The sequence below is a fragment of the Homarus americanus genome, unplaced genomic scaffold, assembly GCF_018991925.1.
Source record: "Homarus americanus isolate GMGI-L3 unplaced genomic scaffold, GMGI_Hamer_2.0 scaffold46197, whole genome shotgun sequence".
In the NCBI taxonomy this organism is placed as follows: Eukaryota; Metazoa; Arthropoda; class Malacostraca; order Decapoda; family Nephropidae; genus Homarus; species Homarus americanus.
This window is the reverse complement of record NW_024723050.1, coordinates 2,055,375-2,081,943: the sequence shown is the minus strand read 5'-3', so window position 1 is coordinate 2,081,943 and position 26,569 is coordinate 2,055,375. Positions and strand designations below refer to the sequence as shown.

At 37.8% G+C, this 26,569-nt stretch overlaps 1 protein-coding gene across 5 annotated transcripts in view; it reads left to right on the top strand.

Annotated features, from left to right (window-relative positions):
* Nucleotides 1-26,569, top strand: part of LOC121863250 (lipase member H-like) — a 67,713-nt gene that overhangs the window by 20,786 nt on the left and 20,358 nt on the right. Inside the window, exons 3-4 of one of the 5 annotated variants that reach the window (XM_042361785.1) lie at nt 9,258-9,382; nt 23,761-23,960. The exons of 2 other annotated variants lie outside the window; for them this stretch is intronic. In XM_042361785.1, the coding sequence (XP_042217719.1) occupies nt 23,839-23,960 (122 nt within the window). In that variant the 5' untranslated portion in view covers nt 9,258-9,382; nt 23,761-23,838. Of the gene's footprint in view, nt 1-9,257; nt 9,383-20,631; nt 20,861-23,760; nt 23,961-26,569 lie in introns of those variants that run through there. 2 more of the 5 variants (XM_042361788.1, XM_042361786.1) reach the window with 2 other exon arrangements.

The following is a 26,569-nucleotide window of genomic DNA, read 5'->3' as shown; positions in this document are numbered from 1 at the left end:
TTGCCCTTAGTTCAATTATTTCTTTAACCTATATTGAATATAATTGTGTGTGTGTGTGTGTGTAGATACATACACGCACATACGTAGTGACCCCTCGGTTAACGAACGGTTCGATTAACGAAATTTTGGTTCACGAATTACCTCCCAAAAGGATCTTCAATTCGGTTAACGAACAAAACTTTGATTAACGAAATCCTTAAGACTAACACCTTTTGTTGTGAGCATCAGCTGATGGGCTAGTCTGCCAATTCAGTAATCTGTTCTATGTTTACATTCGTTTCCAATGGAGTAAATATCAAGAAAGTTGTGCTCTTTTATATTTTTGCATTTTCTAGATTAAATTTATTAGTCGTTTTAAAAATTAAGTTAACATATTGATAATATATGCAGTACAGAGAACTAGTTTTTTGTGTGCCCATCAGCTGCTTGACTCACTCACCAGGCGTCAGTTTGGCTTTGTTTACAGTGGAGTGAACATTGATTTTGTTGGTGTCTCGAATATTTTTGCATTTTTACATTAAAATTATTGGTCATTCTGAAATTTAGTTAACATATTGATAATATATAATGCAGTGCACTGTTGATTTTAAGTAAAATAATCTTGAATTACACCTAGTGAACTTAAAATTTTATTGGTGAAATGACAGCATCAAGCATGGGTCCCCTGAAAGGTGATTTCTCCTCCATCCCCAATTCCTTCTCTTCTCCCTTCTTCTCCACCCCTACTTCTAATTCCCATCTTCATCATCAACCAGGAACCTTCTACATACACACCTCAAAATAAGTGTACTTTACTTTGGGTTGCCATATCTGAACATTAAAAAAAGAGGACACACCCGAAGACATCCTCCGCACACACATAATAATATACAGTATACTGTACATGGTATAAAAATCTTAAAAAAAAAAATACCTTTGCTTAAGGCTGAACATCTTCATTCCCTTAGCTGCAGTCTTCTTCCCCCACTGCAATAATAAAATAATAATAAAAATAATTAACGGTTTATTGAAAGAGCTTGGCAGCCAGAAGGCTGAAAATATACAGTTACATATTTGGGGAATGGGTTACGAATTACAAATAATATACAAGTAACATAAGTGACACAAGTGAGACATAAAAAATAATTAACGCAAGGTTTATTGAAAGAGCTTACAGCTGTGAAGGCTGAAAAGGTTGTTATTATTTGGGGAATGGGTTATATCATAAATAATATACAAGTAACATAAGTGACAATAAGTGAGACATATAATCAGATGTGAAAGCTCAAACCATGTCTATTTCAACATAGTGACAGTGTAAGGAGCAGTGTTTACTGGGAGTGAATACACTGATTTATTGGCGTTATTGATAATTTTTACAATGGTTGGGACTGGGCTGTTCTTATAGCGACTGCCTGCACGATGGGCTGGATGCTGCCAGGTGTCGAACAGCAATTCTCGGACATGGGATCTCTTAGGTGGTAGTAGGAGCCGTGTCGGGATGGCGAGAAGCTTACCAAATTTGCAGATGAGGTCGTGGTAGATGGTCAGTGAGAGTCTAAAAGGGCCAGTGTGTGTTGAGCTTTTGATATGTGGAGTAGAAGGAGGAGAATAATCTGCATGCCCTCTTTTTGCACTTTTTCAGGTGTTTACGCTAGTGGCATTTAGGAGGAAGACCAGGTGGGGGAGGTATAGGTGAGCTTTGGGAAGTATGAATGTTGTGTAGACACTGAGGAGCTCAGGTGCAGGAACTCCCGAGGGACTTGAGTCGGCGGAGGAGGTGGGAGACGTGAAACTGAGGATTTGATAACTTACCGATGTGGTTTCCACCTTAGTTTGTTGTCTATAGACGCTGAGGAGCTGTGGAATTCCATAACCTGGAGTGTACCGACTCAGAGTAATGGAAGGAGGTGGGACAATGTCGGAGGAGAGGTTGATGTGCATAACCATGGTCTTGGTATGGTTGATGGTGACATGGTTAAGGTGGCCCAGTTTTGGAGACTGTTCAATAACCTGAAGGGCGTGTATAGTTGGGGAGCAGAATTGTTGACGCTGATCCCAATGGTGGAGTCGCTTATTATATTTCAGCGAGCAGGGGTTTATCTTAGGGCATCATTGATGAGCATAAGGAAGCAGAGTGGTCCCATCTTGGTGCTTTGGGGGACGCCACAGGTGAGTGACTTCGAAAGGTGAGACAGCCCCTCGAAGCTTATTAGCTTGGCCGGTCACTGGCGGGTAAGTCTGTGTTGGTATAAGACTTCTCCGAAGCCCGGAGGTCAATAGCTTTGTTGATGATTATATTGTGGCTTCCACTAGGCCTAACGCTTTTAGTGAAATCAATGAAGGCGACAGCTACAGACGTTTTTTCGTTTCTCGAGATGCATGTATATATAATCGGAGAAAAAGCTGACAAGACAGTGAGTGGTGGAGGAAGTTTTCATGTTGCCAAATTGCTGAGGGTCTACGTGACTCCTGCAATATCAGCATAAGCCCAGCTCTAACACAAAACTTACAGATTAGGCTGGGTATTGGGTGATTGCAATAGGGTCGTAGCTGATTTATGATTGTGGGCTGGTTGACTTGGGCACTGGTGATACATAAGAGGCCTCCAGTCAGCTGGGCATCTGCTGGCTTGACTGAGAGAAGCATTGATGATGGAGCATAGGGGTTTAGCAAGTCTGGGAGAACTCCTCCTTGAAGAGTTTCATTGGTAAGTCAATGGGGGGTGGTAGAGCCGCTTTAATTTTAGCGTCCAGCGTTTTACACAAATTCTTTCTACTAAGTCAGTGGAAGGGGCTGGTAGGTAAGCAGGGAGAGTGTTAAAGCCGTCGCGAGCGCCTGGCATATAGTAGCCAATGGTTATTTGTTTGCCTAGCCAAGGCCAACATTAGTGAGATGGCTGTATGAAGGAGGGGTGTGTCTTATTGTTTAGTCCACAGAGTTCTTTGCTTACCATACCATTGACTGATGTTATCTGCTTCAGGTGTTGTAATTTGCTTGGGTAGTGGACTTCTTGCAGTGCGATTTATGGATGACTCAAGCCATGTAAGGACCTGTAGCGATGTGGTCATTGGAGATGAAAGGCTCTGTCTTCCCTCTGTTGCATAAGCCTTGATCCGAGGTGATCCAGGCAAGTCAGCTGGGTGAGATCTGGACGGACTTCCTCGGGGAAGAAGTGGTGGTGAGCTATGTGGTGGTGTTGGTATAATGATCCATTTGGTTTCCACGTCATCCACGCCAAGTACTTCAGTCCAGGGATGGTGAACTATCCACGCCTCGGCAAGACTGCAGAGTCAGTAATCGGCCTGTAGGTCTTGATGTAGGGTCTCTGTACTTGAGTGGGAGTGGCAGCTGGGGACCAGAGCACTGATAAGTGTGTGCTACACCCGATAGGAGGCATTGGTTGAGGTGGTTGGTACTGGTCCGCCAAGTCAGTTAAGATAAGGTCAAGGGTATTCTGACCGTGTGTGGGGAAGGTCACAACTTGTGATAGTGATAGCTGGTCCTGGATATCGGTGGTGTCAATTTCATTAAAATCCCCACATAATACTAACTTGGCGCATGGGTACCTAACTCTGAGGTGGTCTGAGGTGGTGATGAGATGATTGATAAGAGTGTCTCTGGTGGGTGATCGAGGCGGATGGTATTCCACACAGATTATGATGGAAGCAGTATTGCGCGGGTGGGCCCGTAGCACGACACGTACCCATAATGCTTCCACATCTGCTGGGACTTGAACATCCAGGCGTGACGGGCGTAGGTCATCTTGACAGAAGAGGGCAACGCCCCCTCCGCGTCTATGTGAACGAAGGTGATGAAAGAGTTGATATCCCTCAATATGACACGTTTCAGGTACAATTTGCCAAGCCTCACATATGGCAACGACGCTCGCGGCGGCTGACCTGACTGTAGTTGCCAGCTCGTCGAACTTGTTAGCTAGGGAAGTGACGTTGGATAGCAGTAAAGACGGGAGATCATACCATATCCGTGGAACTTCAGTGTGGTGGTATGGTCTGTCAGGGGTGGGTTTCTCCGGTTTCCTAGTGGAGGTTACGGTTCTAATGGGCTTATGTGTATGACGGCCTTGTCTACGGCTCCGCGCGTGGAATATGTTCAGTGACTTGAGTCGCGCGATAACACTGCCATCAGGATAACCGTTCCCACGCTTTAGATGGTACAGAGTGCGTCGGGAGTAAGTGATTGGTGGCCATCTGTTGAGATCTGTTGTGGGCGGACGGAAGTGTTTGTCACTGACGGCACTTTGGGGGCCACTGACACTGGTAGACATCTGTTAATATTTGTCAGTCGTAAAGACCGCGGGTCTTTGTCCCTGGTGCTTGGGGTCGCCGACACAGTTTTCACGATATATGTAAACACCGCGGTGGTCCTTGTCACTGGCACTTTAAAGGTGACCGATAAAGTGCCCACTGTCTGACTTTTCCTTTGGGTGCACTATCGAGCACTGTATGATAATCACTTATTGCACTGATGACTTGAATGCTTTGCCGAGAAAGTTCCTTAAGTGCACTATAGGAACACTGCTCCGTAATCAATCGTTCACTAATCACTAGAATGTTTTGCTGAATAGATCCTGGTGTAGTAAGGCTGGTAGGGGTATAGCAGGGGGAGTGGGCAGGGCCAAACAGACTCGGCCTGGCTGCTAAAACCGGGAGCGCCTTCGGGGCACGTCTTGTCTCACTGACGGTTGACAAGTGTGTGTGTGTGACTTGATGTGCCCATGCATACTTTTCTGTAGATCAGATCTTTTTCAGTATTGGCTGATTGCTCTTTAGAAAGGTATAGAAGTCACTGCAAAGTGTTTCTCGGAAGTTGTACTGTACAGTCAGAATGCCTTTCATTGTTTCAACACTCAATTTGTTCCTTTCCTTTGTCCATTGACTGCATAAATGAAAAAACTCTTTTTACATTTACATTGTGAGATGATATAGCAAAGAAGAATTGTGCAATTCTTAGCAATTGTGAGTGGCATTCAATGTTCTTTGATTTTTCAAAGTATCTGGTCCACTTGTCATGTGTTGGCAGATTACTAAATTCTTCATCACTCTTGTAATTTTCCACAAACTGCTTCAGGTTACTAACTTGGTCAAAACACTTCATCAACTTCTACCCCCTTATCAATCAAATATTTGACAGTTAAGTTGACAACACCGTACAGGCGTACAAGTGACTTATCAGCTGACGAAAACTGAATGACTCTCTCTCTCTCTCTCTCTCTCTCTCTCTCTCTCTTTTTTTTTTTTTTTTCCACAGTTTCATGTTTTTTCCGTGGAGAAAATGATGGATGCTGAAATTCCGGACTTTTGAAGAATTTTAAAAATTCCTTCCGGATGAAGATTTCGAGACCTAAATGGAGGACACGTCCGGGAAAATACGGACTTATGGCAACCCTAACTTTACTACATTTTTTTTTTTTTTTTTTTTTACTTTGTATGTACTTTTCTGTGAGCTGGAACCAATTACCCAATATCCCACTGAAACAATGGTTTTGGTTAACGAAATTTTTGGTTAATGAACGACCCTCTGGAACGAATCGTGTTCATTAACCGAGGGACCACTGTATGTATAATACAGATAAAAGAAATTACTGTCTCTAGAACGAATGTCTCCCTGTCCTAGCAACTTTAAAACTACACGCAGACATTCTTGGGTACTTCCAGTGTGTCAACCACGAATAATCGTGGTCCGCAAATTGTCACGGCATGCTGTACCATATTTTATGGTGTACTGTAGGCATTGACAACCTTTCCTCAGTCATGCGCCGCATTAAGATTTAGGTATTTTTCTGCGGGCCAACCCACCAAAATTTATATCCCACCTAACCCAAAAGTTGTGTTAATATTGTATAAGCAAGGATAGTGAAACGGTTATCATTACGTCCACCTTACGATATTTTCAGTTTACAATCACATTATTTTTCCCATTTGTGAAACAAATTCATCATATTAATTTTTGAAGTAAAATGTTAATGTTTCTTGGCATTTAACAGAAGATGAGTGAAACAGTTTGTGAATATGTTGATTTTTCCTACAGTACCAACATTTTTCTTGCTTATGAGAAACCCACCAGAATAATGTCAATGTTAATCTTGGTGCAAGAGGAACAGCAATGAAACCTATAGGCACATCTATATACAGCATGCCCTGACAATTCATGGACCTCAATTATTCGCGGATGACACTCTGAATGTACCCAAGAATGTCTAAGGGTAGTTTTAAAGTTGCTGGCATTTTTGCGGCTGGGACAGGGAGCCATTCATTCTAGAGACAGTAATTTTTTTTACATGTATTGTATATACAGGTATGTGTGTAGACACACACATACAAATAAATAATACTGGGAAAATAATCTCACAAATAATCAGAAACAAATGTATTAAAAAGGTGAGTTTACCATGAAGTCAATTCTGTGCTTTATGAATAACAAAGCATGGAGTTGACTTGAAGGTAGACTCACACATTTTTAATACATTTGTTTCTGATTATTTGTGAGAGGATTTTCTAATTGCACAAGTATTATTCATTTGTATGTGTTTTGTGTGTGTATGTCTACACACACACACACACACACACACACACACACACACACATATATACAGTACAATACAGGTAAAAGAAATAATTGTCCTAAGGGCAAACACATAAAGGGCATATACATTTATTTGCACAAGAGTAAAAATGTAACCCCCCCCCCCCGCCCGGGTCAGCAAATGTTATTCGCGGATTTGGCTATTTGTGGCCATTTTGAGAACTTAACCCCCGCGAATTTGAAGGGCATGCTGTATTAAAAAAATGCATTCACAATGTATTTAACTTCATGTGATCAAAAACAGGAACTAAGGAAATTATGCATGTAACATAATAGCAGTCAAGGTTAAAATTAAATAAAACATATTGGTGCAGATCAATTTATTTTACAGTCACAATACTTTCTATTTTGTGAGTCACTAATATATAAATCAATGATATAAACAACCAGTCAGGGTTTCAGTTAGTAAGACAGCAGAACTTACAGTAATTTACTATTTACACTTGGTTACAATTTTGTCCAACATTTTGTAGTCAGAGATAGGAGATTAGTACAGTACTACCAGTCATAGCTAGTGGGACACCTGGGTTTGGATGTTTCGACTTAGCCTTTCAAAATTTGGAGGAATCTCAGAGGTTGCAACCCCAAGGCAGCACTCCAGATGCTGTTCTGTGAGTCTGGGTCTGTGGTTGGACTTTTATAAACTTCATGTGTGAAAAAAAAAATCACATAAATATGTGCTGCCAAACAGTGAGACCTTTAGTGCAGATGCTGTGAGACCTGGATATTTGTGTCTTGGGAAATATTTGCTGTAAAATTCATGAAGTGGAACATCTTGCAATTTAACTCTCAGTTCCCGGTCCTCTTGAGCTTCGATCAGTTCCATCTGTAGATGAATTGGAGCGTCATCAACATCAACATGAAATGGTGTGGAGAAGATGTTCGGGCTGCTTTCTTCAGTTTTGAAGTCTTTGAGACGAGATTGGAATTCCTGGGCCAAAACATCAAGTTTTCTAGCAAATTGATTATCTTTCCCAGGGAATTCATTTCCACAAACTTTGAGGAGAGTAGGAAAGTGTGATGTCTCATCTCTTCAAAGTTGTGTCTGCCACAATTGCAGTTTTTGAAAATATTTGATGTGGCTGTATAACTCATCAATCAGTTGACCTCTTTTCTGTACCTAGATGTTCAAGTCATTGTGATGTGTCATAATATTGATGAGAAATGCCAATTCAGCCAGCCAATCATTATCATTAAATTCCAGCGCTGGCTTACCTTTCATTTCCATGAAGGTAGACACCATCTTTGAGAATTAAAAATCTTTTTAACATTTTACCTTTCCTGAGCCAGTACACCAGAATAGTAAACGAGATCTTTATCTGATTCCAGATCTTCAAGGAAATCTCGGAACTGGCGATAATTGAAAGCTCGAAGTTTGATGAAATTGATGCAAGTATTGACTGGGTCAATGACATGCTTAAAATTAAGTGTCTTGGAACAGAGAGAGTCTTGATGGACGATTCAAGCTGCGGTCACACATCTCTGCTTTATTCCATGCAACAAGGTCAACATTAGAGCCTACCATAGCCCTTGCCCCATCAGTTATATTACCATCCAGTTTCCCATTTCAGTTCGCAGTGTTCAAATGCTGATTTTACTTCTGAGAAAAGGTCTTCCCCCGTTGTCGTCCCTTTCACTGACTGAAAAGTTAGTAGATCCTGGAGACACTGAAATCATCGTTGATTCCTTGGATGAATATTGTCAGTTGGGCTGCTTTGGAAAAAGCATTGATTTCTGATGCCACTTTTTTTAATGACCCACTAATATCATCTGCCATTTTCTTTATTCACCTTGCTTCAGTGCGACACATGAGGCTAATTTTGTCTGCATCCTTAGGCTTACCTGGGCAAAGTATTTGCACATCATCACTGATACAGCTCTTCACAAAGTTACCATCAGAGAATGGCTTTGAAAATTTGGCTAGTCACTGGCATACAAGGTAGCTTGCTCTAACAATATTGTCTGCGTCATTCTTCACACTCTTGAACACCTTTTGCTGCCCAAGTAATCTTCTCTTCAATTTCTCCACCTCGTCTTTTCATGCCTCTCCTCGAAATTTGTTATAGGTAGCGTGTTTGACTTATAATGTCGCTTCAGATTGTATTCTTTGAAACATACGGCGCTTTCTGAGCAAATCAAACACAATGGCGAGCCTTTCGGTTCAGCCAAAAAAGATGAGGTACTATGGAGAGAGACAGTCTGTCAACAAGAAAGAGACCTTTACCTTTGACCCATGTGACAACCGCCCATGACCCCACTTGGACTTACCCAACCTTAGTTCATTCCCAAGTGACCCACTGTCACATAGCAGCTGATCCATTAAACAGACCATGCCGAGCCTGGCCTGTAAACTGACACAAGTTCAAATGTTTATATTGTTGACTACTATATGCACTTATTCCACTGTTTTATTTTAATGGTTACTTACTCCTAGGTGATAAGACAGTAACAAATTGTGTGTGAAGATTATCCTTTTAATAAATATTGCTGGCTTGTACCTGAACTGGTGGTCACATTAAATTGAATTCCTCAATCACTCCATGAGCTGCCTGGTGTACTGTTTAAGATGCACCCATATTTCAGCATGGAATATTTAGGAATTTATTTATTTTAGAGTGAATACATTTAATATGTATTCTTACCAATTGGAACATGACAGTAAGTCTTTGCAGAATGACATCAGAGTAGAGAGGCGAAAAGAAGGCATTCTTCCAAACTTGCCACCTGCCGAGGAACGTGAACAGATCAAGAAAGAATACATAGAGAAGAAGAGAGCCATGAGACAAACATAATAACGGTAACCTGCCTGGAAATTGTTAGGCATTCGTATTGATTTCATGAAGTTTAATTTCAATGTACAGGTATAGACCCTGAAAACCTGATCTCAGAAAACCAGACATTTTCTTCCATGGGTTAGATTGAATTTTCTTTTCTTTCTAAGTCAAGTTTTGCTTCTTCACACACTCACACAAGTTCAGTGGAACATTTGTTTTTCATCTGAAATAAAAAAAATAAAAACACCATTGTTTGCATACTTTGAGAATAAGAATCATTTTATATAGTATAGTAATAAGTAGATTAAACTATCTTGTCTCTCAGACAATAATTACTTATGAACTCTCTACTTCTTGCAAAGGTCTTGACATAGAAGCTGCTGGGATTCAGATGTAAACAAACCCAAGATACGGTGTTATGTAGGCCTACTTGGCAACTTTCAACTAATAAAATACAAAATTTAATGATTCCTTTATTTAGAGTATGCAAACAATGAGGTTTTCTTTATTTTGTTATTTAAGAAGCAAAACAAATGTTCAACTGAGTTTGTGTGATGAAGCAAAACTTGATGTAGTCTACTGGTAGGCCAAGGGTAATATGAATGTCCCAGAAAACTAGAAAATCTTCAAAATTGGATCAGTCTTGGTTTCAGGAGTCCTGGATTTGAAGGTCTATACTGTACCAGTAATTCTCTTTCTTTAAGTCAATGGTAAATTTGTTTAGGAAATGTAAGTACTATGTATATACCTAATTGAATTTTGGACACAAGAAATATGCACACAGGTACAGCTATCTTAAAACTTTGGGTGGCATCACTCAGTCCACTTTAGTGTTATTTAAGGATTTTATCGTCATGTCTGGCAATACACCTTGGATGTAATTGTTATATGCAAATGCTGTTTATTTTATTTCTTAGTAAATGTATGTGCATCCATAATGGACACATAAAAGGTAGTTGAGCTAATATATATATATATATATATATATATATATATATATATATATATATATATATATATATATATATATATATATATATATATATATATATATATATATATATATATATATATATATATAAAACACTTGAATGAATATTTTTTGGAGAATTCAACACCTGTTCTTTTAAATTGTGGAAGACAATTTTGGGGGTCTTTGAGCTACACCTATCACTCACCACCACCTTGATAGTGATGCCAGCAAAGATTATTTACATGGTGTATTTTTTTATCATACAGCTTAATTTAGCTATGTTCACATCATTTTATTATACATTATAGTAAATCTACAATAATTCTAGTAGCAATATAGTTTTCTATGTAACACCATAAGTTTTAGGTTTAATATTAAAGTAGAACCTTGTTTTAATACAGTTGCATCTTGAAAAGGGTTATGTAAACACAAATTTTTTTGAACAAGAATCCATTATGGCAAAGTTTACCTCTCTTACACCATATTACAGCTGATGAATAATTAAACAAAAGCTTGTACAGTACTAGATAATAATTTAACCAAATAATTGATTGTACAGTAGAACCTCGATATATCGGACTAATTGGGGCAGACCCCAGTCCGAAAAATGCGAAAGTCAGAGAAAGGCGATATATAAATATATATGGGGGGGGGATAACACTGTTTATCTGAACTGTTTAAAGAAAATCAGTTATGTTATTACTGCACTTCAACAACTAAGGTCTTTAAGTGTATAGCAAGGTATTTAAGTGAATATTACATCAATCAATAAAAAAAAAGTATGAACAGAACTCTCTTTGTTGAAAATCAGACATACAGGTCTGGCTGTCACCGAGATGGTTGTTATTTACTGTAAAGTGTTATTTGTAAGTAACCACAGAATTTGTCTTATGAATAAAGAGAAAACTGTATACTGTACAGTACTATAAAGATAAAAATAAGAACAAATAAGTGTAGGAGTATATTGTATGTGGAAGACAAATGTGTATCTGAGCAGCTGGCAGAGGGAGGGGGGGTAGCATGGGTGGGTGGCTCCCTCTTCCTAACCCCCACAAGATTCCTTTAACACTTCTTTATGCAATTCCACCACAATTCTCATATAATTTAGGATCATTTGGTGCCAGTTTGATAAAATATTATCCTAAGAGAATCAACTTTCCTGAAAAAAGAATCCCACACTGAACACCATGAGTCATTTGTTTACAAAGAGCAAACACCTTATCGGCTTACCACAATGTGTCTTCAAACACTTAGTAAATTAGTACAGTACAGTTGTGTACAGGGCTGCCTCACTTATCGCAAAGGTTACGGACATGAAACTCGTGAATATCAAAATTGTGAATAGCGGAGCAATTTCTCCCATAAGAAATAATGTAAATAGGGGGGATACGGGCATCGCAGTGGTCACGGCCTTCAGATTTTAACACTTGTTTTACTCAATACATTTAGAACATAAAATAAATAAAGAAACAAGGGCATAATATCAAATAAACATCAATAACAAGGACTGAGTTTATTAGGCGTATATGTTTACAAGTACAGTATACAGGGGTACTTTACATGTTTGAGTTTGTGAGTGTTTGAATGTTTATGTGCGTAGGTGTTTGAGGTAAGTTTTAAATGTAGACATCACGAAACCTCATCACCTTCGTAGCCATCAGTGGTGTTAAAGACCCGGTCATCTCCTTGATCTTGTCGGCACTTTTAACTACAGAATGCACCGTAGAGGGAGCCAAGCTGTGCACGTGCCCAATCACTGACGTTCCTTCTCCGTGTTCATGTCTTTTTACGATATCAAATTTCACGTCCAACGTAACTGCCACATGTGATCGCTTAGCAACATTGCTGGGAGTTTTAGTAGCTGGTCGCCTAGGCATTGCGAGATCACACAAATCACACGTCAGCACATGTGGGTCTGAGGCGAGCGGGAGCATATGGCGGAGAAATATGTACACACACTGTCCTACGCTACGGTTGAGGCGTGCGGTTCAAAATTTTTGCTCGTAAGAATTTTCAAATAAACGGGGCAACCCTTGCAAATAGTGGAAATGGGTAACAATAAATTGATTACGGATAAACGGGTTTACGAATACCGAGGCTATGAATAACGGGGTTTGCCTGTATTTATCATCACTTAATAAATACTATTGCAGTGTATTTATCATCACTTAATAAGTAATATTGTAGTGTAAAGTATTATGCATCTGTATATACCTGCGTTTATTCATTAATCAGTTGTCTAAGTGTACAAGCAGCCAAACTGAGTCATCATATAACACTCAAAGGTTGTAAATAACGTTTTTAAGAAGCTATCTTCATATCAAATACTATACAGTGTGTTATATTGACCCCTGTTGTAAGCTGGTCTACTGAAAGCTCACAGGATCGAATCTGAGTAAACAACCTTCTGATACAACTTATCCTTTTATTTTCAAGTCATATTACAAATTACATACAGTATTGTATTTTTTCTCTATTACTGAAAATGTTATATTAATCTTGATGAACCATAAACCATAAGAGCCCAATTGTATGAGAATATGATACTGAATCAATAAATAAATAAACCTGACATTTGTGTCAACACCTGAGCAGCCCCAGCTTGCTCACATACTCAAGTGTCTTAGTTCTCAGTAGGCCTATAACAAATCTGATTAGACCACAGTACAGTATTCAGTAAGTGTGGTTCATTTCATCAGATTTTTTTTATTTAATCTTCCCCATTTTTTTTTCTGGTGACCAGAGCATCTCAAGAGTCTTAAAAAATGAATTCTGATATACAGTAGAAGTCCAAAAATCCGGACTGCTTGGGGATTGGGTTGGTCCGGATTTTCGGATTTTCCGGATTCTCAGGCAGTACTTTTAAAATTCAAATTTAAGGAGGAATAAAGAAGAGATGAACAGGTACATTTTGATAGTTTATTCAATAGCAAATATAGCATGCTTCATTTGTCAAAACGAGCAGTTTTAATGAAAAAGCTGTGAATTCTAGAATTTTATTCTTTGCCATTTTTATATCATAAATTGTATACTTTCCAATGTCGTATGTTTCCATTAGAACAGTATTGCTCACACCATGTTCTAGTTTCTTAATTATTTCAAGTTTGTCACTCAATTTCAATGTGTTCTTCTTTCTCTTCACACAACGAAGTTTATCTACTTTAGGAGCAATTATTATGGGCTTGTACAGTACTCTGTAAATGGAAAGAGTAGGACTCAAAATATTGTTATATTATAATGGTATTCTATTCATACTGTGCTTGATATAATGCATTCACGGAAATGTAATATTTTTGCTGAAATGACATACGTATTACAGTGGAAAGTGGGAAAAAATCGTGACGAAAACAATGACTTTCCCTTTCTTTCGTTCAAAAGATGTTACCGTAATCGCTTTTCGTATGGTTTTCAGTTAAAAAACTGTTGTATTACAATAATATTCTATCCTAATTGACTTGAATAAATACTACGATACCATATTTCTGAATATTTTCATTAAAATCCATCAAAATCATTTTCCTTTTCATCGTCTGCAGCACCAAACAGCTTCTCCCAGTCCTCTCCTTGAACAGGGCTAGAGGGTATGTGTTTTTCGAATCGTTTTCAGTTAAAAAATTATTACATCACACGTAAATTTTACCTAAACTGTGCCTGAATGAATATATTCTCGGAAATAAATAGTAGTTTTGCTGAAACGTGATGTATTTCAATGTAAAATAGGATAAAATACATGACGAAAACAAAAGACTTTACCTAAGCTTCCGATGTTCTTGAAATGTTACTCGTTTTTTTAATAGTTTTCGGTTAAAATTCTGATATATTACAATGATATTCTATTCATACTGTGCTTGATATAATACATTCATGGAAATGTAATATTTTTCCTGAAATTACATACGTATTACAGTGGAAAGTGGGATAAAATCATGACGAAAACAATGACTTTCGCTTTCTTTCGTTCAAAAGATGTTACCGTAATCGCTTTTCGAATGGTTTAGTTTAAAAACTGTTGTATTTCAATAATATTTTCTCCTAATTGACTTGAATAAATACTTGAATGGAAATATACAATATTTTTGTTGAAACTACCCGGGTTTCAGTGTAAAGTGTCGTAATAATAAATGGTAAACAATTTGCCTTCAGCACTTGTGTTTCATGCACGGCAAGCCTCAGTTTATAGGACGTAGAGCGTTTTTAGTGGTTTTGTTGTTCCATTACCCTCAAAAACGTGGGTCGAACTATAAACGAGGAATATCATGAATTAACGATTTCTTGGTCAAAAAATCAGGGTCGACCTATAAACGAGGGGAGGTTATAGACGAGTATATACGGTATGTTGTCACAGTTTGATTGCTCGTTTTAAAGTGGCGACCACGTGGTCGCCTGTTGTCGCTGTGCAGCTGTGGCGCTCACGCATGCGCACATACACACAAAAGCCCGCTAAAAAAAAAAAAAAAAAATAGTTTTTGAAAAGTCCGGATTCTCGGGTGGTCCGGATTTCTGGCATCCGGATTTTTGGACTTTTACTGTATTGAAGTCCGATTTATTGAGGTTTTACTGTACTGTAATGTCTTTTTCCATGATGAGGGTTGGTAAACAAGTAAAATTCAGCATGGCTTCCTACCACTACACACTCTTAGACCAGTTGGTCAACAAATACTTTCTTGTTTCTTGCCAGTTTTTTACATTACTTGTACAGTCAGTTCTGCTATAACGCGATAGTTGTGTTCTTGTAAAATATCGTGTTATAGAAAATCGCGTAATAGAAATAACAGGGCTTATGGAGAAAATAGGGTTAGGTGCAGATTACTCGAAATCGAAAAAAAATTAGTAGTTAGCCTAACACAAAGGATAGCACAGTCTAAATAAAGGTTACATTCACATCTAATAATGAAATCACACAGTAAACGTAACACTTTACCTTGAAAAAATATGAATGTAACTTGATGGGGGAGAAGGGTGATTTTGAGGTTGATAACATCGAGGTTCTCTTCAAGTGTTATATCCTTTCTTTTACGATCATCACCGGGAATTCGATCACCAGAACGCTTCTTGGAGATATTCTTCTTTACCATATTCACAGTTAATACCACAAAATTGGAGAAATAGTAAGCAAAAATCGCGTTATACAAATATCGTTCCTCTATTCATATATCACGTTAGAGCAAATTCGCGTTATCAAAACAAGCGTTATAGCAGAACTTACTGTAGTGGACTGTGTATGTAAAAGACTAGGAAAATAAAATATTAATGCATGCATATTTTTAAGTTGTAATGCATACAGTATACATTTTGGGAGATGACATGTCACTCACCACCTCCATGTAGCCAACCAGGCATGACTGTCTGTGACACTTAGCCACCACACACCTCCATCTCCTGGTACAACGTTATATCTCTCCATCTTGCCATATAAACCAGTAACAGCTCTATTGTACTGTATATGTAATGTCGTTTAGGTTGTAACTAATTGACAAGAAATGATGCCTCCTATTCACCATTGCTACTCAGCCAATCAGGTGGCTAAACTCTATGGCCTGTAGCCACCACATACCTGCATCACCTAGTCTGACATTACCCATGATCATCTTCTTGACACATAATACAGTAACTGCAGATGATTCATTGTAGATTAATTTATATCTAATAGATTGGAGAGGACTCCCTCCCTCCACCCTCTCTAAAATTTTAGAAGCAATGCACAGACTACTGACAGGTATGATTTCTTATGTTTCATCTGTCATTCCCTTGCCCAAAATGGTTTGCAAGGTAATTTATGGTAAAAAAGCACGTGTCCACTTGAGAGAAATGTGCTGTCGAGAGTGCTGTCGACAGCGCTCCTATCAACTGGATGTGGTTCTGAGAGTAACAGTCAGATACAGTAGTTCGTGTCTACTGTCGGACAGCTACTATCTGTGAGTTCGCTATCGTGTGGAAACGTGCTAGCTCACAACTCTCATAGTAACTCATCAGCTATACGAGCTAAGTTCGCAGTTTGACAGTGCTCTCGAAAAGTGAATCATGGCTCTCTGGACTCAGGAGAAAACTTTTGAATTAATATCCCCCTATGAAGAACTATTCTGTGGGATTCCAAGAGGGAAGACTACCACAACAGAGAAAGAAATCCCAAATCATAACTGACATTAGCAAGAAAATTAATGTTACCGAGTCAGAAATTGTTTGAAAACTCCACAATTTACAAAACCAGGTATTGTAGTATTTGTTTATTCAGTATTTTTAATACTAATCACAACAAAATTACATTTGTCATTATTAAAAGTAGCAACGCACTTTGATAATTTACCACACTTAAATGTAGGCCTATTACGTAAAATATTTTTAAGGTCTTACACGAACTTAATAAGATTAAAAAAGGAAGACTGGAAGTAGCACCGATGAAGTCTACACAAGCAATTGGATGTACTTTTCAGCTCTTAAATTCCTACAGCCATGTCTTGCAGTGAGGCCCCCAACATCTAATTTGGTAAGGGATTAAATAATAGTGCAAAAAATCATATAAATATTTTTAATCTAACATATATATAAATATTAATATGCTGAGTTGTACAGTCAGCTGCATTAGGCCTAGCCACCCTAGTGAATAAGCATGCAGTAGTAAAATTAAGGATGACAGCAACTATAACTGCTGCAGTAAACTTCCTGTCGCGTCTTCTAGCCATTGTTACCGACTAACTGAGAGTCACTATAGTGTGCAGCTCTAGTTCGGGTGGACACACCACTGAGAGTACTCACTGACAGTTTCTGTCGGAAAAACCCTCGAAAGCTGAAACTGGCAGAAATATGCTCTCGTGTGGACACACAGGAGAGAAGTATCGACAGTAACGATCGAAAGTCCACTCTCAAATGGACACGTGCCTTTAGAATGATCCTGTCTTGTCTGTTTTTGCATCAGCGCTGATAATGTAGTAAAATATATCTTGGCCATATTTGCACCAAATCTAACCTGATATCATGGATGAACTATGTTGGGTATACAGTAAGCACTAAACTATTTTGGGAGGTCAGGGTAAAAAATCAGGGTTTTATATATATTTTTTTTTGATAACCTTTGGAGTGAAGAATCATAGGAGGAGAGACTTGTTTCACTAGATTATTTGACAAAAGTACAAAAATGTCTGTGACATCATATTTCTCCAGAAAATGACATCAAACTGTATTGTCATTTAACTCAAAGATAAGTAAAGCAACAGCTTGTTTTGTAGAAATAAAACAAGGTTTGCCACAGGGGCTCAGTAGCAGAACAGGATGACATTTATTTTAAGAAAATTCATTGTAAACTTATCAAAAGGCATTGCTTGCCATAAATATTTGTCCAAAGATGCATTCTTTTTTTACACCTCCAATATCACCAGTCCAAACCAGATTCACTGTACACAGTGTACAGTATTGTACTTTTTTTTTTTTTTTCTGAACTGTATTTCCATAACTTCTATTACAGTATTTTGGTAAGAAAACCTACATTCTGAAGGATCTCACAGGATTTACTTTACCTGTACATCCTAGTTTACATAATGTTTTTCTTTGCAGAACAAATTTTTTTTTATCTACCCATAGTTCTTTCTCTAATTTGTACAGGTATCCCTCGTTATATGAAATTTTGAGATATGAAAATTAGCTTATACGAATTCCTAAATTGCCACATCTTTTTCGTGTTACGGAAATTTTCTCCACTTATATTTATTTGGGGCCTACAAAAAATTTAAATCGTGCACCCCTGAAAGTCAGCTGGGGCAGCCACAACCCCTTACCAGGCTGAGGTAGGAGTTATGTTATTGTTATTGTTGTTCAAGTTGGAATGCGACGCTCAGCAGTGTTACCTAGGTATGTTAATTCCTAGCTAACTCGCCAGGGCAACATGCAGGCAATTAAAACATCTAATAATTACTTAAAAAGTAATATTAGGAGGACACGTCGCTACCTGGCATTTAATTACAATTCTCAAAACCCCCTCCTTCACCCCCCACCATAAGCATCACGACCTTCATCTCTTGCCTGGCGATTCAGCTGTAAATACACACGAAGGAGAGCTCCGCGAATTTGTGTTGTAATTGCTGAAATACTAAGCTCCGCGAGGATTTTTAGTGTGGTATTTGTACTTATTAGCAGTGATGAAGTAGAGTGACTTTTATTTTGTTATGTCTCTCAAAGATTGTATTTGGGACAATTTCTTGTACAATCTCTCGTCAGCATCATGGCGACCACAACACGTCTTCTTTGTGAAGTCGTTTAGATCGTTGTGACTATTCCTTGCCTTTAAGTCACTCAGTGAATGTCGCTGCGCCCTCCCGGGCTCGTCTTCACTGAAAGAGAATATGTAAATACAGTCGACCCTCGTTAATTCGGACCCCTTTAATCCGGATTTCGGATAATTTGGACGAAATCTGAACTAAGCGAGGGACTGTCCGTATCAAATTTCTGGTTCTGGGATTGTCCGATAGATGGCGCGCGCGCCAGACCGCCAGTCATTGTTGACTTAGCGCCATATTCGAGTATCAGTGTTGTGTTGCCCTGCAATTTTCATTGATATTTCAGTGATTAGGGATCTTTCAGCCTTGTATTTTACATCATGTCTTCAAGGGGGAGTAATACGCTGAAGAGGAAGTATGTGACCCTTTCTGTGAACCAGAAACTGGAACTTATAAGGAAGTTAGAGGCTGGTACTTCGGTGTCTAGAGTTTGTGACGAGTATGGTGTTAAAAAGCAAACAGTTTTGGACATATGCAAGGCTAAGGACAAACTCACTGCATTTTCTTTGAAATATAATGCAATATTAACCCCTAAATCGGTTAATTCGGACAATCGGCTGAAATGGGCACCCTTCCCCCCCTATTAGTCCGTTTTAACGAGGATCGACTGTATATCTATTTATATATGCATATATATGTATACTGTTTGCGGTTTTCTTTGTCCCAATTATTCACGTGCTTGTATGAATGCCATGACTGTCTCTTTCCTACTCTTATGTTCGTTCACAAAAACCTTTGGGCTTCCACCCTCGGTTTTCTAATTGCTCTTAGCATAAAGGCCAGAGTTGAGTTTTGCCCTTCATAACTTTATTTTATTGATTTCCTCAGTAGTGGGTTCAGCCTTTCCAGGCGAACTTTAGCGAGGCTGCTAGATTTCGCGTTCCTTCCGGAATGTTGACCTTCCGGTCTTCCTAGCAATCTAGAGTTATGCTGAAATGGACTTTACATCCTTATATGGGTTATATGAGAACAATTCAGGGTGGAATTCTCAACTCAATAAATATTGCTAGAGTAATAGTGAACACTGTTGCCAATAGAGCGCTATGTTAGCGACTCGGCACTGTCAACCCTGCTGGGTGATAGTGCGCACATAGAAATTTTCACTTAAGTTATTACTTGGGGGATAATGTCTGTGCCCCTGATTGGCAATAAATAGAGATCTTGATGATCCCTCTAAATAAAATGTTCTAAATGAAATTATTTTATGTAAAAAAAAATTTTCATTGAGCTAAGGGATACTTGAGATAAGAGTCGGGAGAGAGGTACGACATAGTGAGTTAATTGTTTATAATTGTCAAATGAGTGACTTATATAACAATAAGAGATCTTAATGAATTAACTTACAAATAATATAACAATTATATTTTTATAATGATATAATGTGACTCATGGTGTCCTCCTAGTTTAGATGAGTGATGTGCAACTGGAGGATGAAGGACAGGAGTCCGGGCCTATGGATGATGGAGGAGACTATGGAACTGTCCCTGAGGAGATAGTATTGAGTGATGAGCTACAAGGACTAGAAAGTTCAGCTCAGGCACTACATACAAGGAATTGTCTGTCAGTAGAGAATTTGAATTCAGTAGTAGTAGTTTCACCCACGACCCAAGGGGGCCATACCACATGTAATTATAAAAAATGTACAGCGACTTGGATTACTAAGATAGATCCTCATGTGGCTTGCATAATTCATGGCAGCTGTGTCTCAAATAACCTATTTTCACCAATGGATTGTGCAGTTTGTTATGATCAAATTTTTTAATTTCATCAAGCTACAGGTGATAAGAAAGATTTATTGCAAATACAAATTAAAAATAGGTGGAATAAGGCCTTGAAGAGTAAATTTTTGAATGTACAACAATGGAAAGATCCTAAGTTGGCAGAAAGTTTAGGTTTATTAGGTGTTAGGTAAAAGACTTAATCCCCACTTAGACAAGCCTGCTTCTGCTAAGAAAAATAAGTTATTGGACCCTCTAGACAATGGGGCAATGGGAAGTCTACAAGAACCTCTATCTACTCAGTCTGATTTCAGTGGATTCCAGGATCAGGACGATGAGGCTGGTTCTAATCATAGTATTCAGCATCTTGAGCAGGAAGAACCTGTTGGGATTGACTTCATCCTATCCACATCTTGGCAACCACTTCCACCTGGGGCAAAAGTGTTGGTTACTATGAGTGGAAACAGGCTGCTGTCAACTGCCACGCAGCTGATGGATAACATTGAGTGTAAGGATGATTCCAACAGTCCTTGGGTAACATTGGTAAGATCTTAGTCTTCTTTGTTTTCTACTACATCTGAATCTATGGATTCCTTATTCAAAATATTTTATGAAAATGTCTCTAAGCTTCCTGATATCTCAGCAACTACAAAGAGACAGGAAGGACAAGCAACTTTGGGTCATCATTCTTTGTTTTTGGAAGGTGATACTACACTTTCTTGGCCTGATATTTGCCCAAAGATTATCTCTGAAATAGACGAAGTCTGGGCTAATTTATTGAAAGACTTAACATTCATTCCCACAGACAGGAATGCTCACAAGTTTGGTTTTTTGAAGTTCCAATTTAATGACAAAAGAGTTCCTTCTATGAACGTTCCCAGTATTTGTCGGCTCCAAAATATGCTGATATAAGTTATGAAAAAAATTTGAAACCAGTTGCTCCTGCACTGCTGCTTGAAGAATTTAAAATTAGGAAATTGGCAGCAGATGTTTGGTCTGCAATTATGATGTGTCTGTTATTAACTAAGTTTGTGCTGGACTATGAAGAAAATTCAGAAGTGGACAAATGTTTCGCTGCTGCTTTACAAGGAATCCCATATTCCCTGTACAACTCATTTTTAGATCATTTGTTGAAAGTCCAGCTCAGGAAACAATCAACAAATAATGCTTCAAGTGGTAGCGCTTATTTGTTGCTAGGGTCTTCTAGGGGGTTAGGAGAACAGATGGACTTCTTCCATATGGGCTTTATATATATATATATATATATATATATATATATATATATATATATATATATATATATATATATATATATATATATATATATATATATATATATATATATATATATATATATATATATATATATATATATATATATATATATATATATATATATATATATATATATATACATACATACAGTATAAACTTCATTTACGCGGTCAATTGAACCCGTGGAGGTCCGCGTAAAATGAGAAATGCATAAACGAAATAACAGAACATGGGATTAATTGTAATAGAGACTGGGCCGACTCCCAAACTCCACTTTTTCCGACACAATATGTACCTTGTAGTAAAAATAACATCATAATTTTATGATGGTATTGACACACCCATAATATCTAAATAAAAAATTACACTACTGTACAAACATAAAGTTGTTCAACACTTACGTTAGTAGAAGAAATGGGTCGGCGCACGTGGATGGCGGCTGGTTCCGAGGCAGAGAGCAGATTAGTGGCCCTCCAGTGAATCACTATCACTATTCACAGAGGTTTGCAGGGCCTCCCTGACAAACCCCTCAAAGTCCATATCCTCACTGCCACTATCACTGACTTGGGCTGGCTGTGGTTGTGGTGGGTTGCGGGCTAAGAAGTCCATAATACTACGTTGACGACTAGCATTGATGTTGTCGTCATACATCTGGACATACGGCTCCATAATTTTCGACAGAAGGTTATTAGACACTTCATACCGATGCTTGACCGTGTCTTTGTCAAGGATGAGCTTGATTTTCTCCTCCAACTCGATGACTTCCTTCACATAACCATGGCGTGGTCCAGGTTGTTCAAGGTTTCTCGGGGGTGGGGTGGTGGGGGTCCAGCGGAAGCCATTGTGAGGGGAATAGCGGGCACAAGAGAGAACAGTCTAGACGGAGACTGAGAACAATGAGACTGGCCCGGCTAGGTCAGCGACTTCTTTCGTCTGGTGGCAGGGCACGTCATGTTACATTAGACCAATCACAGCTAGCGACGGAGGGAATGCGTGGGTGGTAAGGATGCGTGGCCCAATCACAGTCCAATACGTCATATGACGTCAGCGATAATTACGATGTTATTTTTACTACAAGGTATGTATTGTGTCGGAAAAAGTAGAGTTTGGGAGTCGGCCCAGTCTCTATTTCAATTAATCCCCTATGTTCTGTTATTTCGTTTACGCGTTTCTCGTTTTACGCGCTACTCCGCGGGTTCAATTGACCGCGTACTGTAAATGCAGACTATACTGTGTGTGTGTGTATATATATATATATATATATATATATATATATATATATATATATATATATATATATATATATATATATATATATATATATATATATATATATATATATATATATATATATATATATATATATATATATATATATATATATATATATATATATATATATATATATATATATATACTGATCTGTTTAGCGCAGTTTCCCCTACCTTCGAGTGTAAATAACCTTCTGTACAAGGCAAGTTTCACCAGTGGAGTTCTTAGCAGGCAATCTCATGGGTTGAGCGACTTACCATATTCTTGTGGCAAAGAATTTGATTCGTAAGTTCAACCATTTTTTTTTTATCATTTTCTCTTATTAGTCTTCTGGAAGAGAAGGTTAACATTGAAGGTTAGGTAACCAGCTGTGAATTCGGTTATCTCTTTCTGTCTCTCAACTTTCTATGTTAATGTGGTCCAACACAATACAGGGTACAGTATCAGTTTATGATATTCTTGACTAATAGTGCAGACTGTGGATTGTCATAAAAAGCTTTTTTTCTTAAAATAAATAAGTTCCACATCTGTGCCATAAAGTCAGTAATGTTGTTTGTATTACAGCTCATGTACACTTGCCTCCACATGATTGTACCTGGGAGTGTGTGAGGGCACAGGTATGAGATCTGGCAACAACGCAGCACCATATTCATGGACAAGAAACCCTTGATCACGCTGTTGGCTGGTTCCTTGTATTACAGGGTTTGCTTATGTTTACTTCATTGTAAACTGGGTAATTTCACTGTTTCACGCCCATTCATTCAGCCTTGACTACGGTGCTGTATTGCCACATTTCGTACCCGAGTCCTCTCACACTCCCAGGCTGTGGTATGTTCATGTGGAAGCAACTGTAAGTAAATATAATATATAATGTAAAAAGGGATATTGACTTCCAGAAGTGTGACTGACAAATGATGCAAGTGACTGGAGTGTTCATCATCATAATTGTTACAAAATAAGATTGCAGCAGCAGGATGAATGTGTTGCGAGTATTGGTGGTACCTGTGATGGTTGCCTTGGTAGCTGTAATAGTGGTAAAGGTGTATTCCAGCTACCCAAGTGGCCGTGTGGGTGTTCTCTTCTATTACAGTACCAGGTAGGCTGCTTTAGAAGTTTATGATCACATTCAAATTTACATATACCTGTATAAGTATTTACCATTGTTTGTAGGAATTAGGAGAGGACAGGGATTTATATTGTATCAATAATGCAGGAGAATTTCCCTCTCTTTCATGACTTCTTCACTCATCATAAAGAATTCTTTATGGTATGCTACTTAAGAGTGTTTAACCCTTCATGCTGTAGAAGGTCACAGGGAGTGAAATATATTATTAAAGATTGACAGAGAGAGCTCACGCAACACCAAGCAAAGGGCATTTAATAAATCTTTGTTAGGCTGTCAGGAACTTTATAATTAAATGTTTTGGGAACTTCTGTTGATGATGTCATGTTCATGGAATTTAAAGGCATTGTCCTGCTGGAACCCTTTTTTTTATGAATGGATATATGAAAATTTAAAACATTATTTAGGATCATCCAACAGTGTTTCCATTAAAATTTAAACAAAGTGGGGTGATAATTTTTTTAATATTATTTATGTTTTTAATTTGTATTTATAATTGAAATACAGTGGTCCCTCGGTTAACGAACTCAATCCGTTCCAGCAGGTTGTTCGTTAACCGAAAAGTTCATTAACCGAAACCGTTGTTTCAATGGGTTTTTGGGTAATTGGTTCCAGCTCACCGAAAATTTCCTAAATTCAACAAAAATGGTAGAAAAGTTCACTTACTTTGAGGTGTGTATGTAGAAGGCTCCTGGATGATGATGATGATGATGGGAATTAGAATGGGGGTGGAGGAGAAGGAAGAAGAGAAGGCATTGGGGTGGAAGAGAAGTCACCCCATGGCACCATTTCACCCATAAAATTTTAGTTCTCTTGGTGTATTTCAAGATTATTTTCTTTAAATCAACACTGCACTGCATTATATATTGTCAATATGTAAAATATATTTCAAAATGACCAATAATTTGCTTGGAAACACAGAAAAAAAGCGTTTAGTTGAAGAGAGTCTCAAGCAAGATGTTACCTCCAGTGAAAACAGAGAGACTAACGCCTGTTTGCTGTGTTAAGAGGCTGGATGCCGTGCATTAAACTAGTCACTTTACCTTCAATTATGTTCAATAATTGTTAAAATGACTAAAAAATTGAATATTAAACTTTTAAAATTATTGAATAGTATAAACTTCTTGATATTTACTAAAATAGTAAGGAATTTAGGCCCTAGAACCGATTAATGTATTGGCGGACTGATATTAAAGCTGGTTGCCCGGCCAGTGCAAGCGAAAACATGTTGAGGTCGGTTCGTAAGAAATTCGTTAACCGAATTTTTGTTCGTTAACCGAATTGAAGATTCTTATGGAAGGCAGTTCGTTAACCGAGGCGTTCGTTAACCGAGGGATCACTGTATAGCAAACAATTTTGATGGAAATTATTTCTACTTTTAATGATAAGAGAGCTTAGACTGATGATACTTTAATACTTGAACAAAACAGTTAAACAGTAGGGTCGGGACCCTGTCACAAGATGGGGTCCAAGGATGTTTGCTATATATTAAATCGCGATATATAGTTACATGTAATCGATGGGGAAAATAGGATTACGTTCTGGAGGCCAATAAAAGTGACTAAACTTGACGTAAAATGGCACAGACTAAAGTTAGCAGAATATAAATTGCATTGCTAGAATCCTTGCAAGACAGCGAATAATTTGAATATAAACATCAAATATTTTGCTCAAGAGATAAAAGTTTTAGTCCTTTGTACTCAAATTTACCAAATAATGAAATTTCTGTTTCTGTCTAGTGCAAACTATAGCATGTTTATATTTAAATTAATCACTATCTTACAAGAATATTAGCAATGTTAATTATATTCTCTTAAGTCATTTCAGTGTCATTTTATAAGAGAAAAAGGTAAAGTCTCCCTATATGACAGATAAATAAATACCATTAGGTAACCTTAGCCGGCGGCTGGGCCAGCTGTCATAGTACAGGTTGACAATCCGTTTTCCGAAATCCTTGGGGCCAGAGGTATTTCGGATTTTTTTTTTTTTTTTTTTTTTTTTTTTTTTTTTTTTTTTTTTTTTTTTTTTTTTTTTATATATATTATTATGTGTATTAGCCCACCCGGGCACAAGTCACTGACCCACATTGGGGCCTGGGGGGGGCGAAAATATAATAATAATTATAATAATAATAATTCATAGGCATAGGTCATGTTTCTCACTTTTTATCTTTTTTTCATTCTTGTATTTTTTTATTATTATTATTATTTTTATAATACAGTATTATTGTTATGATTATTATTATAACTTTTATTATTATATTTTAATATTATTATTATCATTATTATTTTATTTTGGTGTATTTTTTAATTAAAATTTTTTATTTACTATGAATAATTATTATTATATAATTATTATTATTATAATTAGTATTACTACAGTTGGGTCTCACTTTACGCGGTTAATGTAACCCACAGGGTACCGCGGAAAGTGACAAACGCGTAAAGTGAATAACATAACATATGGGATTAATTGAAATGGAGTCCGGGCCGATCCCCAAACTCCACTTTTTGACGACACACAACTATGTTGTAGTAAAAATATTATCTTAACTTTATGATGGTATGCACACACAATTAATA